The sequence below is a fragment of the Chaetura pelagica genome, unplaced genomic scaffold, assembly GCF_000747805.2.
Source record: "Chaetura pelagica isolate M959 unplaced genomic scaffold, ChaPel_1.0 scaffold235, whole genome shotgun sequence".
Lineage (NCBI taxonomy): Eukaryota > Metazoa > Chordata > Aves > Apodiformes > Apodidae > Chaetura > Chaetura pelagica.
In genome coordinates, this window is record NW_009953215.1 from 271,972 (window position 1) to 284,092 (window position 12,121).

Genomic DNA, 12,121 nt, shown 5'->3' on the forward strand with positions numbered 1-12,121 from the left:
ACCAGTTTCAAAGGGCTATGAGTAAGAAGATGCACGAAGCTGCCATCCCTTCTGATCTCCTGATCTCTCTTAAGGGAATATCACATCTTCTCAGGTAATTGAATACAGGAATGCATCTGAGTAATCTCAGATGGAAGGCAACTAAAATCCTTTCATCTGCTTGTCTATGTCCTAAATCTTTTCACTTTTTTACTCTTCCTTTATTTAAAGTGCTAACTAGTATTTGTTTATAATTAGTTATGAACATGCTTCCCAATAACTTTCAAGTGGAGCCAGTTGGGTTTTGGGGGGGGTTTTTTTGTTGGTTTTTTTTTACAAGATACAATGCCTTTTCAATGAGTCATTAGAACCATGTTGCTACAGTTTTGAGAATTTCTGTTTACACTGCACAAAGATCTAAGTATATTTGGATGGTTTATTATTCGGTACATTCACGCTAAGGAAGCTTTGCAAGAGAACCAAGCAGGATTTCTTCTGGGAATCCTAGCAAGTCTTATACCTGTCTGTATTTTTTATGACAAATTCATAGATGGTTGTGAGCATGAAGAATGCCCACTCCCTCTACTCCATTTTCTAAGATTTTCATAAATTAATGAAAAATAACATTTGAATACTTCATTCAGACCCCAGTTTCTTGAAGATAACTGGAGATAGAGCATTTACTATGCTGGACATTCCTTAATTATGTTGTTTCAGTTTTTTCAACATCTACAGTAAGTTAAATCAAAACATTTATATAGATTCCAAATAATTGCAATTCACAATGACTTTACACTCATGTAATAGGAACAACTCAAATTGTGTGCTAGCCCCATAGATTATGACCAAGATCTAGGGAACCCAAGCTAAACTCTCAGTGAATACATGAGCACTGGAAGTTGATCTTCACTGAAAGCTAAAAATTGAACTTAAAACCAACAGACTCTATAAATGGAGGCTGTCTTTTCAAATAAATAACTGTATTAATTGATAATAACAAGAAAAATACCTCAATGCAAGTCTAATCTAGCCCTCATACATGCTGTGTTTCAAGATGTGAACTCTCTCCACATTTGCATCCTCTTTTTATCTATCACAAGCAACAGTATGGTTATTTGCCACCCTTTGAAAGATGATGTCTGCAGTCAGCTGAATGGGAGAAGGGAGAAGTGGGACCCAGATCCATCACTTCAAAAAAAGTTATGTGAATTCAGCGACTACTCCTTATAATGATGTCTGCAATTACTGTACTGATGCCTGCAAAAATGATTAAATGAGGTCCTGTGCCAAAGGCACAAACAGCTGCTAGCCTGAGTCTGAAGGTTTGGCCTTTCATGGACTTTGAGACAAGGTGAGGCCAATTCAGTGAAGCCTATTTAGTCCTGCAAATTCAACACAGTCCGAATTAGGATTATTATGTAATAATGTACACCAATGGAGGTGCTGACATCTGAGGTAGGGACAAGTTTATACAATACTGACATTAAACTATTTATTAGCATTAAGATGTCAGTGTGAGATTAAAAAAATACTTTCAGCACTCAAAGAACCGGTTTTAAAAACAATCCAACAAAAAGAATACTAACATAAAAATGTAAGCATTCATGGTAATAAATTGTTTAAGTGTGAATTCCTGCATCTTTCATTCTAGTGGGTTTATGTTGCTCGGTTTTCATATCCCTCCAAAAATTCTAAAATAATAATAATAAAAAAACCTTTTAGTCTTAATGGGTATATTTTAATAGTAGTAATATTTCAAGTGCATGTTTCTACATAAATCTACCAATACCCAAACTCTTAATGTTCTGTGCATCTTTTAAAAAACAAAACCATTTGTTTGTATATGTCCCTAATAATCTTTTAGTTGAATTTACTCAAACTATTTTTAGAAAAATGATGAAGTAGTGCTATGTTCCCCCTTATATTAATCAAATTATAAAAGCAACATTTAAAGAAAATGGAATCTGCAAAATCAATCATTCTGTGTTAGAAAATGCCAAATATTAAGATTACCCTAGCAGCATTCATTTCACAATCATCTACAGTACTTCTGGAGCCAGGAACTGCACCCAGCCATCCAAGATTCAATCTGATGCTTTAGTCTCATTCACAATCCATCATTTGATGATCCACAGCCTTTTGCTGCTTGACCTAAAAGAACTAGTCACAGCCAACTATCTGGTTTCAGCTACAGTGATAAATACAGCACACTTTGTGATTTATACATTCACTTACTAACGGTTTTGGAAACTGGAATCCTGAATGCTCTTCCTGGCAAAAGAGAGATGGTTACAGACAGTTCTCCCAAGAGGACAATTTCAGCATCTTTACTTCGCAAGATCATGATAATGTGGGTAGAATTTGGGTCTGGAGAGAAGTCAGTATTCTTGGGTCCAGCAGAATGAAACCTGGGGCTGGTATTCACTAATGAACAGAACTGCAGAATTTTGTAAAATAAGACTAGAAGAAATCAAAGGTTGAATAGTTGTACTCTCAAACTTACAATTGTATTGGAATTATTCCCAATATTTTTAGATGAACTAGCTAAATATCAGAAAATCGTTTTTATATACCTATACAAACTGCATTCTAGTGCTTAGATTTCCTACAGCGTAATGCTTTTTCTAAAGTCTAAAACTAATTATATTGATTTGACTTCTGAATATGACACTGGATGACTTACTCAGTTCTGAAGTCTGTGACATTTGCACAGTTTATTAGAATCTCAGTGGAAAATCTGTGGTTCCGATATATTACCGCTTCCCAGTTCCTAAACCAGACTTTTTCAAGGGAAGTGGTGCCTGCTGCCTCCTATCATAAGTTTCCTGCCTCATCAGACTGACAAAAATGCACAGCCTAGCTGGAGTCCCAAAAGCAAACACTCTAAGACTGCTTTTCACTGCAAAGTTAGCCACAGTTAAAACCTGGGATTTGAGACTCATCTGTGGCTCATGTGCACACAATTCTTACAACATGAGCCACCCCCCCCATCAAGCGGGGACAAGGTTGAAGGATTACTAAAGCTAATGTAACTCCTCTATAAATTGCATTATGATTAGTGTCCTCAGAATTTCCCCACTGTCCCACTGTCAGGCACATCTCCCCCCAAGAAAATAATTGATTTTCGAAGCTTTCTGAACTGGTGGATATGACATTTTTGTTTCCCTATCTATCCTCAATTACATGCCCAAAAAAGAAGACAAGGTTCTCAAACAGTTCTTTTAATTGCAACCTCTTATTCAAGCCGGGGTAACTTGTGGAGAGTAACTCATTGACAGAAAAATTCAGTGAATATATACTTTATATTGGGGAGATGTAAATAGTACGTTTTAAATTCCAACAATTTGGTCTGAATTACTTTTCACTGGAAAGGACCATTGTTCTACTAAATTTCACACATATTATATTACTCAAATATTGGAAAGACTGAAAGAAATGGTTAGAAATACGCAGCAAATAAAACAATAGTATTGAATTTTCTGAAATTTTTTCTCCGATCTCCTTTTTTGAAGTATCTGGTTTGGGGGTTTTTGTTTGCTTGTTTGTTTCCTTTTCCCTTTTAAAATTGTGTGGCTATAAGTCAATTTCAGGAAAAAAAAAATTTAACATTTGTGAAAACTAAAGAACCACATTATATGGTATGTGATTGATGTTTTGCAGTATGTTGTCCCAAAAAGAGGACAGAAAACACGGGAGAGCAGAGAGGATTGATTTGGAGGTTTTGAGGCACACAGACCCTCAGAATCACATGTATAAGATAAAGCATGCTTGCAGATATCCACTGAGCCAGTGTAGACAGGATAGAACAGGTCATTTGATAGTCTGTTAAGCTAAGAATCACCCTGGAGTCCCTCAGAAAAAGGACTGGAATCTTTTAACTACTTTGCATATTTCAATGACTATGCTGAATATTTAGCCTACTGATTAGGCTGGCAAGACAAACACAGAATACCCACATCATACGTACCACTAGCACTTTCATCTAAAAAGTTACTATTCTGAACACATTCTTGCCTCGTTTTACTACTTTATCTTTCAAATTAAATATATATACAAGTAAGGTAGTAATAGCCAACATTTTTGTCTCTGATGTATCTAATAAAAGTATTTCATTTAAAAAAATAATTAATATATTGATAGTAGCAATCAGCTAGACTAGTTACAGGAACTTGATTCAAAATTATGTAACCGTGCCAGACAGTAACTATTCCTATGAAGCAGTGTCTTTCTAACCTCTTGCCGAGGGTATTTAATTTGATGTCCAAGTTTTCTTGTCTATGGGAAAACCATTTTCCATTTTAGCTGCTAGCAATAAGTAGAAGAGAATATACTGTAAATAACTAGCAATTTTGAACTTTTGGGTCCCCACTACACACACAAGTTATCTACTCTGAAAAGGCATCATATAAACATGCCAAATTATTCAACCCTATGAAAAATGTTTTTCATCTGAATTCTAAGTTAAAACTTTTTCTGACTTTAGAGAAACTGGAACTTGAAAAGATAAAAACTTAAAGCTTGATTTTTCTTTGCCCAGAGCATATGTTATATAAACACAAATGTCCGTAAGGTGCCAAGAATTGTCCCTCTGTTTTTCTAAATGATCATGTGTGCAGTCTAGCTGAAAAGACTCATCGATTATGTCTACATAAACAACAAAAGCCCTTAGAAAAAATATCTAGATCAAAAGCCTGTCAAACACTGAACAGGAAAGAGAAATCCTGCTTTAAACATGGCCTCTTTCAAGTCTGAATTCTATCCCATGAAGTAAAAACAAAGGATTTCATAATGAAAGGTATTTAAAATTACTTTATTTTTGGAACTTAACCAGGGATTCTTTTTTCCTATATGTTAACCTTTGTCTTTCTTACATTGGGACAGAATTCTGTAAAACTTGCTGTAGGGTTTTAAAGGAATGTAGAAATTGTTATAGTCACAGTCCACTGTGTTCACAATTTACACACATTCACACATTTACAATTTTCATTAAAATGTGACAATATTTGCACTGACATTATGGGTTTCTTTTTTTGTCACCCACACAACATTATCCACTGTTAACACGGGGATGGAGCAAAGTTACTAATGGATGATATGCATTTCTTTTTTTTTTTTTTTTTTTTTTTTCTTTTCCCTCACTTTCCTAAAACACAGACACAATCAAGAAAGGGAATCACATATCCTTGCAAAAAAAAAAACCCAACAGATTACTACATAGGTTATACATAATTATGCTCTGGAAGTTATAGTCAGAAATCATAAAGTAAGCTAAAGTATAGAGTCAGTCAGATATTTCTAAAAGAAGTGAAAGAAATAAGAATCTAAGAGATATACATCTGATGAAATATAATCCTCATGTTTGATTTCCTACTCTGTTACTGAGGTTAGTATGCAAACATATGGCATGATTTACGGTATTCCATTAGTGATCTCTTTCAGATCAACTTGTGATTTGATTGTCCTCTATCTATATAAATAATAACATAAACCTAATGTAAAACAGTTGCTACATGCTTAATCATGCCACTAATGTAACTTGTAAATGTCACACACATAATCAGAACCCAGTTTTAAAGCAGTTCATACCTACTATTCCTGGAGACAACATCCTGTGTGCCAGACTTGGCTGATAGAAAATTGTCTCGGAAAACATCAATTTCCATTTGCTGGTTCAAAATGGTGTTTTTCCTCAATTTATTCACTGTAATTGAGAGCTCTACAGTATGGATCAGTACATACTAGAACATATGTACGCCACTTCTTATGATGTTCAGACAGATAGTAATTTTTGACATTCTAACCAAGAATAGATAAATGCATATCTGTCTGGCCTCTCAAACATAATGCACCCTCAGTTAATAATGATTTCTACATATGATAGCTCATTAATACTGTTCTAGGCTAACAAATTACTGACAGCTCCATGGAATCAGTGCTAGAAACTGACTTTTCATAAAACCTAGATGCTCAGGAGACAACAGGTCTGTCTTCTATCATAAAATGCCATATCAAAGCAGAAGGAGCAGCAAAGTGATCAAGAAAGTTAAAGTTACACTGGTGTACTCATCAGACCATTGTTACCCTGACACATTGAATTATAACTTGTATCAAAAACTTAATGGATCAATACAGAATATAATCTTTTACAGTAGTATTTCAAAAGATGCTCTGATACACCACTAGGTAGAAATTTGAGTTGTCCATACCTCCTATTGTCTTGCAAAAGAAGGGTCTAGTAAACCATTGAAAGCATAGTCTACTAATTTTTAAAAATTTTCCTTTTAGCAATCAAGATGCCAGTTCATCATGGAGATTTCTAATATGTTCTCTCTTGCAGTGTTTTCCACTAATCACATCCAAGTATTTCATATGGGTTTGCCTTGTATTTCATATGGATTTGCCTGGAAAACCTTTAACTGCTTTTGCTAGGCTTACTCCACATTTTTGGCGTGTACAAAGAATTATCTCTGGAAAGAAGTTAATGAAACAGATCCAGCTTCAATAATTTTTCAAGGAACAAAGGTTGTAAAATTGTTTTCTACTGGAATGTTGAACTTATCAGAAGATCACACACTCAAGCCAATAGCATTTGTCTTTGCTGTCATACAAAAGAGAATGAGTCACCTACAGTATAACAGAATCGTTTTGCAAATCTTTTAGAACTGTGTGGCATCTGATTAAACTAATCCACATCTTTCCATGACGCCAAAATAAACAGTCCCTTTCCCACAATGTATAAACATTGTTCCCATAACTTCCCTTTGAAATGTCATGAAAAGGTTAAGTGACGTTTCATTATTTACCTTGACTAATGAATTGCTCCATGCTGTCTTTGAAAGGCTGGAGGTGCTCTTCTAGTGATAGCTGATAAACTTTTGCTGCTTCTGTCTCACATACTGAAATAAAATAACAGATTAGTTTAGGATGACACATCATAGTATGAACCTGCATACTGTAATAAAAGACACAGTGAAACTGCTGGAATATGTGCTTCAAACACACTACTTCAAGTACAAACTATGATAGTATATTCAGGAACAGTTATGCTCCTGGTCAATTATTTTTTACCAAAATATACAGATAACTTGTGGGCAGTGTGTTAGTTTAAATGGTAGCAAAATAGTAGCAAAAATTAACAAAATATGAAATTGTTTTGAAGGAGAAAGATACATTTAAGGGGTTGAAATGTATGGGAAGAAAATTACAAGCACAGATCCCCAGGCTGTGTTGATACCTGGCCCTAGGTGAGAGTACTTGAATCAAAACAATGTTCAGGTGCAAAACCTGCACCAAATAGTATAAAGGACCTTACCTCAGCAAATAAAAGCAGATAAGGGCTTGATACTTGCTAAAACCACAGAGGCAGTCAAGTGTCTTGCATTATTCAAAAGTAATAGTGCAAAAAGATTTTGGCAAAAGCCTGCACAAGCCCTGACACAGATTATTCATTTCTGAGGTGGTACCAGAGTGTTTCCAACTATCCAACCTTATTTAGTTTGGGGGAACATAAGACTTGACATTACTATTTCAGGAGAATATTAAGCTCCGATTTCTATTGTAGGGGAAATTACTTTAGGCTGTGATAGGTTCATATAATTCAACAAAAATAAACACATTGAAAAAAAATATAAATTCTTGTTTACTCTCCAAAGCTTCTTTCAGTGAAACAGGATTATTACTAATCTTTATACAGAAGAGTGTTTAGATGTTTAAAAATTACTTGCAGCAGAAGATACTATTGTAATTACTTCTTTTGAATAATGTCTAGAATTGCATCATCTTGTTCTTACTTCAGCAAGCACAAATTTATGATCTGGTAAATAATGTCAGTCTTTAGTTTACAGCATGAAACTAACAATATATTAAAAAAAGTACAGTACAGCAATTAAAGATAACATAATTAAAGATAAAAATCCAAAGGTTCATTAATTTTGGCAAACGCTCATCAACCAACTCTCTGCAGATCTGTACCTACCCACAAATCTTTGGAGAATGAAGCTTTAGATTTCATAGATACTGGTTAATAATTTTTCTCATAGTTGTGAAGATACCAAAGACAATTAGAAATATCAGTTTTTTTAAAGGCACATATACAGAAAAGCAGACTGACTTGAATAATTAGTAACTCCACACAAGAGTAGTAAAGCCTGAGTAATAATAACAATTGTGGGTTTAAATTTTTTGTTTTGGTAATTATTGTATTTTAAGCTTAAAGTAAAATAGAAATAAATGCGCTTTCATTTTTAGGGGAGAAAATGAATATGCATATCTTTAAGTAAACAGGTAACCCTGCTTATGAAGTAATATTTAAAACAAACCAAACTAAACCCCACAAACAAAACCAATCCCCCCAGTGAAATACAGACCCATGGATAGGTCTGTAATTTTTAAATAGATGTTAACCAACACATGTGAAATAGCAGAGGGGATCCAAAAGGCCATGACTTTTCCTGCAGTATATGACAGACACAAAGACAGAGAAGCTATGTACTACTCTGCGATGCTCTATTTTGCAAAGAAAGACATTTTGCTGACAACATACAATATTTCTATTACTCTTCTATTCAGAAGCAAGTGGCAGAGCTGAAAGATGCTATAGAACCTACCATAACATTTAATGTCAACAAATTTCTGTACCTTTTTCCAGAATATATATTACATATTCCTCACAGAAATGCAGCATTGTTGGATTGAAGTCTGCAGTTTGCAGCGAACTCACTCCTGATCTCTCAGCTGATTTGAGAGAAGTATAGACCTTATGACAATATATACCCACCAAAAATCTTAGCCTATACCCATGCCAATAGCATGAGGCAGTCTCTTTTCAAAGTGTGTATGGAAATGCAGGGACAAACCATTCTTTATATTCTGTATTCTATACTATTCTTTATATTCAACTTTCTAAGGACAAGAAAAACATGTAATATTCTTAGAACAAAATGTCTGTACTTCAAGCATTCAGATTCTTGAAGATACTGAATAAATCTTTTTATCAGAATAGCATTTAATAACTTCAAAGCAATGTGGAGGTGGAACAACAACAAAAAATCTGTATATGAGAATACCTGCAGTATCTTCTGTATTTCATTTTTTCCCTCAGTTGAATACTCAGACAAATATAACTCCATGAAATAACGCAGCTAAACATCCCATATATCAAGGGAGCAGGCTGGCTAAGTGGATCTGCTGTGATAAGTTTGTTAAAGTTTTGCTGATTGTCCTCAAACCAGGAAACTGATACACGTTTATCTCTTTTTTTTGACAACAGACTCAAGACTGGTACTGCTATCATCCCTATTCTTACAGGTTCAGTTGTTCATGTATCTTGGGAGATGTGTACACAACTGAAAAACTTAGACAAAGCTAGGATATTACTAAGCTCAGTTTACTTTAAGCAGATATTAAATTTTCTTATAATGAAAGAACTAAAAGATATTCAAGGCACCGCAAATAAGAGTCATGTAGACAGTCACAAAAGGTGAGCTAGGTAGAACATGGATTGCCCAAACACAAATAGATATTATTCGTATTGCTTTGCAGCAAGGTGAAAGTTTCAATTCCGTGCAGTCCCAAATACGCAGTATTCATGCACTGATCTTCCAAAGACTTCAAATCCTAAGCAGAAGTTGGCTGGGCAGACACACGTCTTTTCCAACCCTCTAAATCAATTCTAACATATGAGCAATATCTCAACAATGGAAAAGATCAACAGGACATCTGATTTTGTCTTCTCTCTAACATCATATGCTGCAGAGGACTGTATGTGACTTTCCAGAGATACAATACAAATGGTTTCTTGTAGGAGGAACTTCTAAATTTTTGGCAAATCAAACTGGTATCTTTTTGCCCAGACATACAGAAATTTCTCAAATGCTCCTGATCAGAAAATTGATGTGAAAATCTGTGTTCAAAAACTGTTTAGAAATTTAAAAAATTGCAATTCTAGCTGTATCCAGTATTTCAAGAATTTTGTGTCATTCTCTATTTCCATGTTAGAATACAATTAATTGCCATTTTGCAAGTTACTGTGTTAGCTTGCTCATCTTTATTTATTTCTTTTAAATTTAGGTCAATAGACTAAAATGGCAAACAGTTTCACAACAGCCAATATTGATTAAAATACAACCATATAAAAAGGTAAAAGACGACTCACGAAATTCACAAAACACCCTGTGTATTGTACTAACACTTTAAGTAAACAATTCTGGTAAGTGATCTAAAATGCACCCAGTTTCAGTATCAAAAATAGTTGCCTTTTTGAAAAGGAGAAAAAAAAATTTCAAGAATCAGAATATTTTTTTAATGCATATTTTCCATCTAGTTCTGTTGGTTACTAAATTTTAGCCCCAGGAAGTACAAATTATAAAGTACTAATCATAAAATACGCCTTTTTGAACAAAGTGTGTGAGTACATGATTCAGCTGCTTCTCGACTTCACTGTATTGTCTTTGGTCAGGATAATAATCAGCAGCATGATTTTTCTTTCAACACCACCAAAACATTAAAAAACACTAACAACAGATCACAAAAAAATCCCAACCAACCAAACACAACAAAACAGAGAGAGCAAGCAGAACTGTTAATTATCTTGAGTGCATAATTAACAGATCCATTAGAGGGTTTTGGTTAACCACTTCTGAAACAACATACTTATCTATAGAAGTCCTATATCATTTAGATGGATTTTGAAAACTGTTTAGGATACTTGATATCTTAAAGATATTGTTTAAGATACTTTGATAGACTATTTGTTTTTAAGTCTTTAAGGAAGTTTTGAAATTATGTCCTTAATTTTCAGAGGCTCTGACTACTCAGACTCTCACAGGAGATGTGCCCATGTCTTAAAACTATATGACAACATAACCACTGTTTTCACAACATCCTCAGTGCTTTTTAGACTCCTTACAGCTACAACCTGTGACTTTAAAACTTAGACTTGACCAAAAGGCAACAATGCTGGCCTCATCAAAAGACAAACTCTGATGAACTTGGCCACAAGTACAGAAAGAGCTCTTAATTTTCTTTTCTTTATTTTTTTGGAATTGTAAAGACTTAGACTAAGAACTGCTGAGTATTCAAGGGCTTCCATAGACAGCTCCTTGTTTGGAGTTTCAAGGACAGTAAAATATGACTCACAGATTGACTGAAAGCCTGGCTTTAGTTTACATCTGGTTTAGGTTTAGGAGTCTGCATGCTGCATAACTGCGGCAATTAACCCTTTTGGAGACAGCTGAAAAAACAGCTAGAATTTTCGGATGCACAGCTGTTAATGAGTAGGCAAAAGTAAAGATTTAGTTTGGTTAAAACAGTAGCTGCTTCTGTGAAAGTAGACTGCACAGAAAACTCCTGTAGGATTGACCTGAACCACAAATCTTACTATATTATTTTGTTAAAAATTACCTAGAGAGATTTGGCATTTTATTAGAAAAGACTGAAGGAATTTTAAAATCAGAATATGGATCTATGGATCACAGAAGAAAAATATCTATTTCTTTATTGCGAAAAATCTCCACTCCTATTAATATCAAAACTATTGACAGAGAATAACAGAAACACAGACACTTCAAAGTATCTTAAAACAGAAAGTTTTTGATGAGGCAACAAATTCAAATTCTCCAAGAATACATTTTTTCCTCCATTTCAGTGTTCTCTCCTCCAGTTCCCTGCTGCCTTCTCTTCAAGCAGCTTGGAATACCAGTGTAGAAGCACATTAAAAAAAAAAAATATCTTTTTTTTGGGAAACCTCTTAGGATGGACTTCATAAAACCTTAGCTTTTTAAAAGACGGACCACCAGAGAAGACATAAGACATTTCCTTAGCACTCAATTTTAGTAGGGGACAATCAATTTTAGGAGAGTAATCCTTTCCTTTTCTGTCTTCCACAGTGTGATCCCAAATGGCTTTACTTTAATAATCAAAGTTGAAATTAATACGGCTCCTGTTCCTGATCAAGAACTGGCAAAAACTTAGCTCCATAATCAGAACTGTGATTGAAACAGAGTGACTTGTGAATACAAAAACAGGCTATGTGTGTGAGAGAGGAGGTGAGACAAAAAAAATACAATAGTGTTTGGGTTTTTTCTATTATTTTAACCTGCAAACTTTAATACTACCTATGAAAGAAGTAACAGCGAATGCAATC

General features: G+C 34.4%; 1 protein-coding gene across 1 annotated transcript in view; it reads right to left on the minus strand.

Annotated features, from left to right (window-relative positions):
• FMN2 (formin 2) overlaps nt 1–12,121 on the minus strand; it is a 149,194-nt gene that overhangs the window by 37,840 nt on the left and 99,233 nt on the right. The window contains exon 15 of the mRNA XM_009997594.1: nt 6,783–6,875. Coding sequence (XP_009995896.1) covers nt 6,783–6,875 — 93 coding nt within the window. The remainder of the gene's footprint in view (nt 1–6,782; nt 6,876–12,121) is intronic.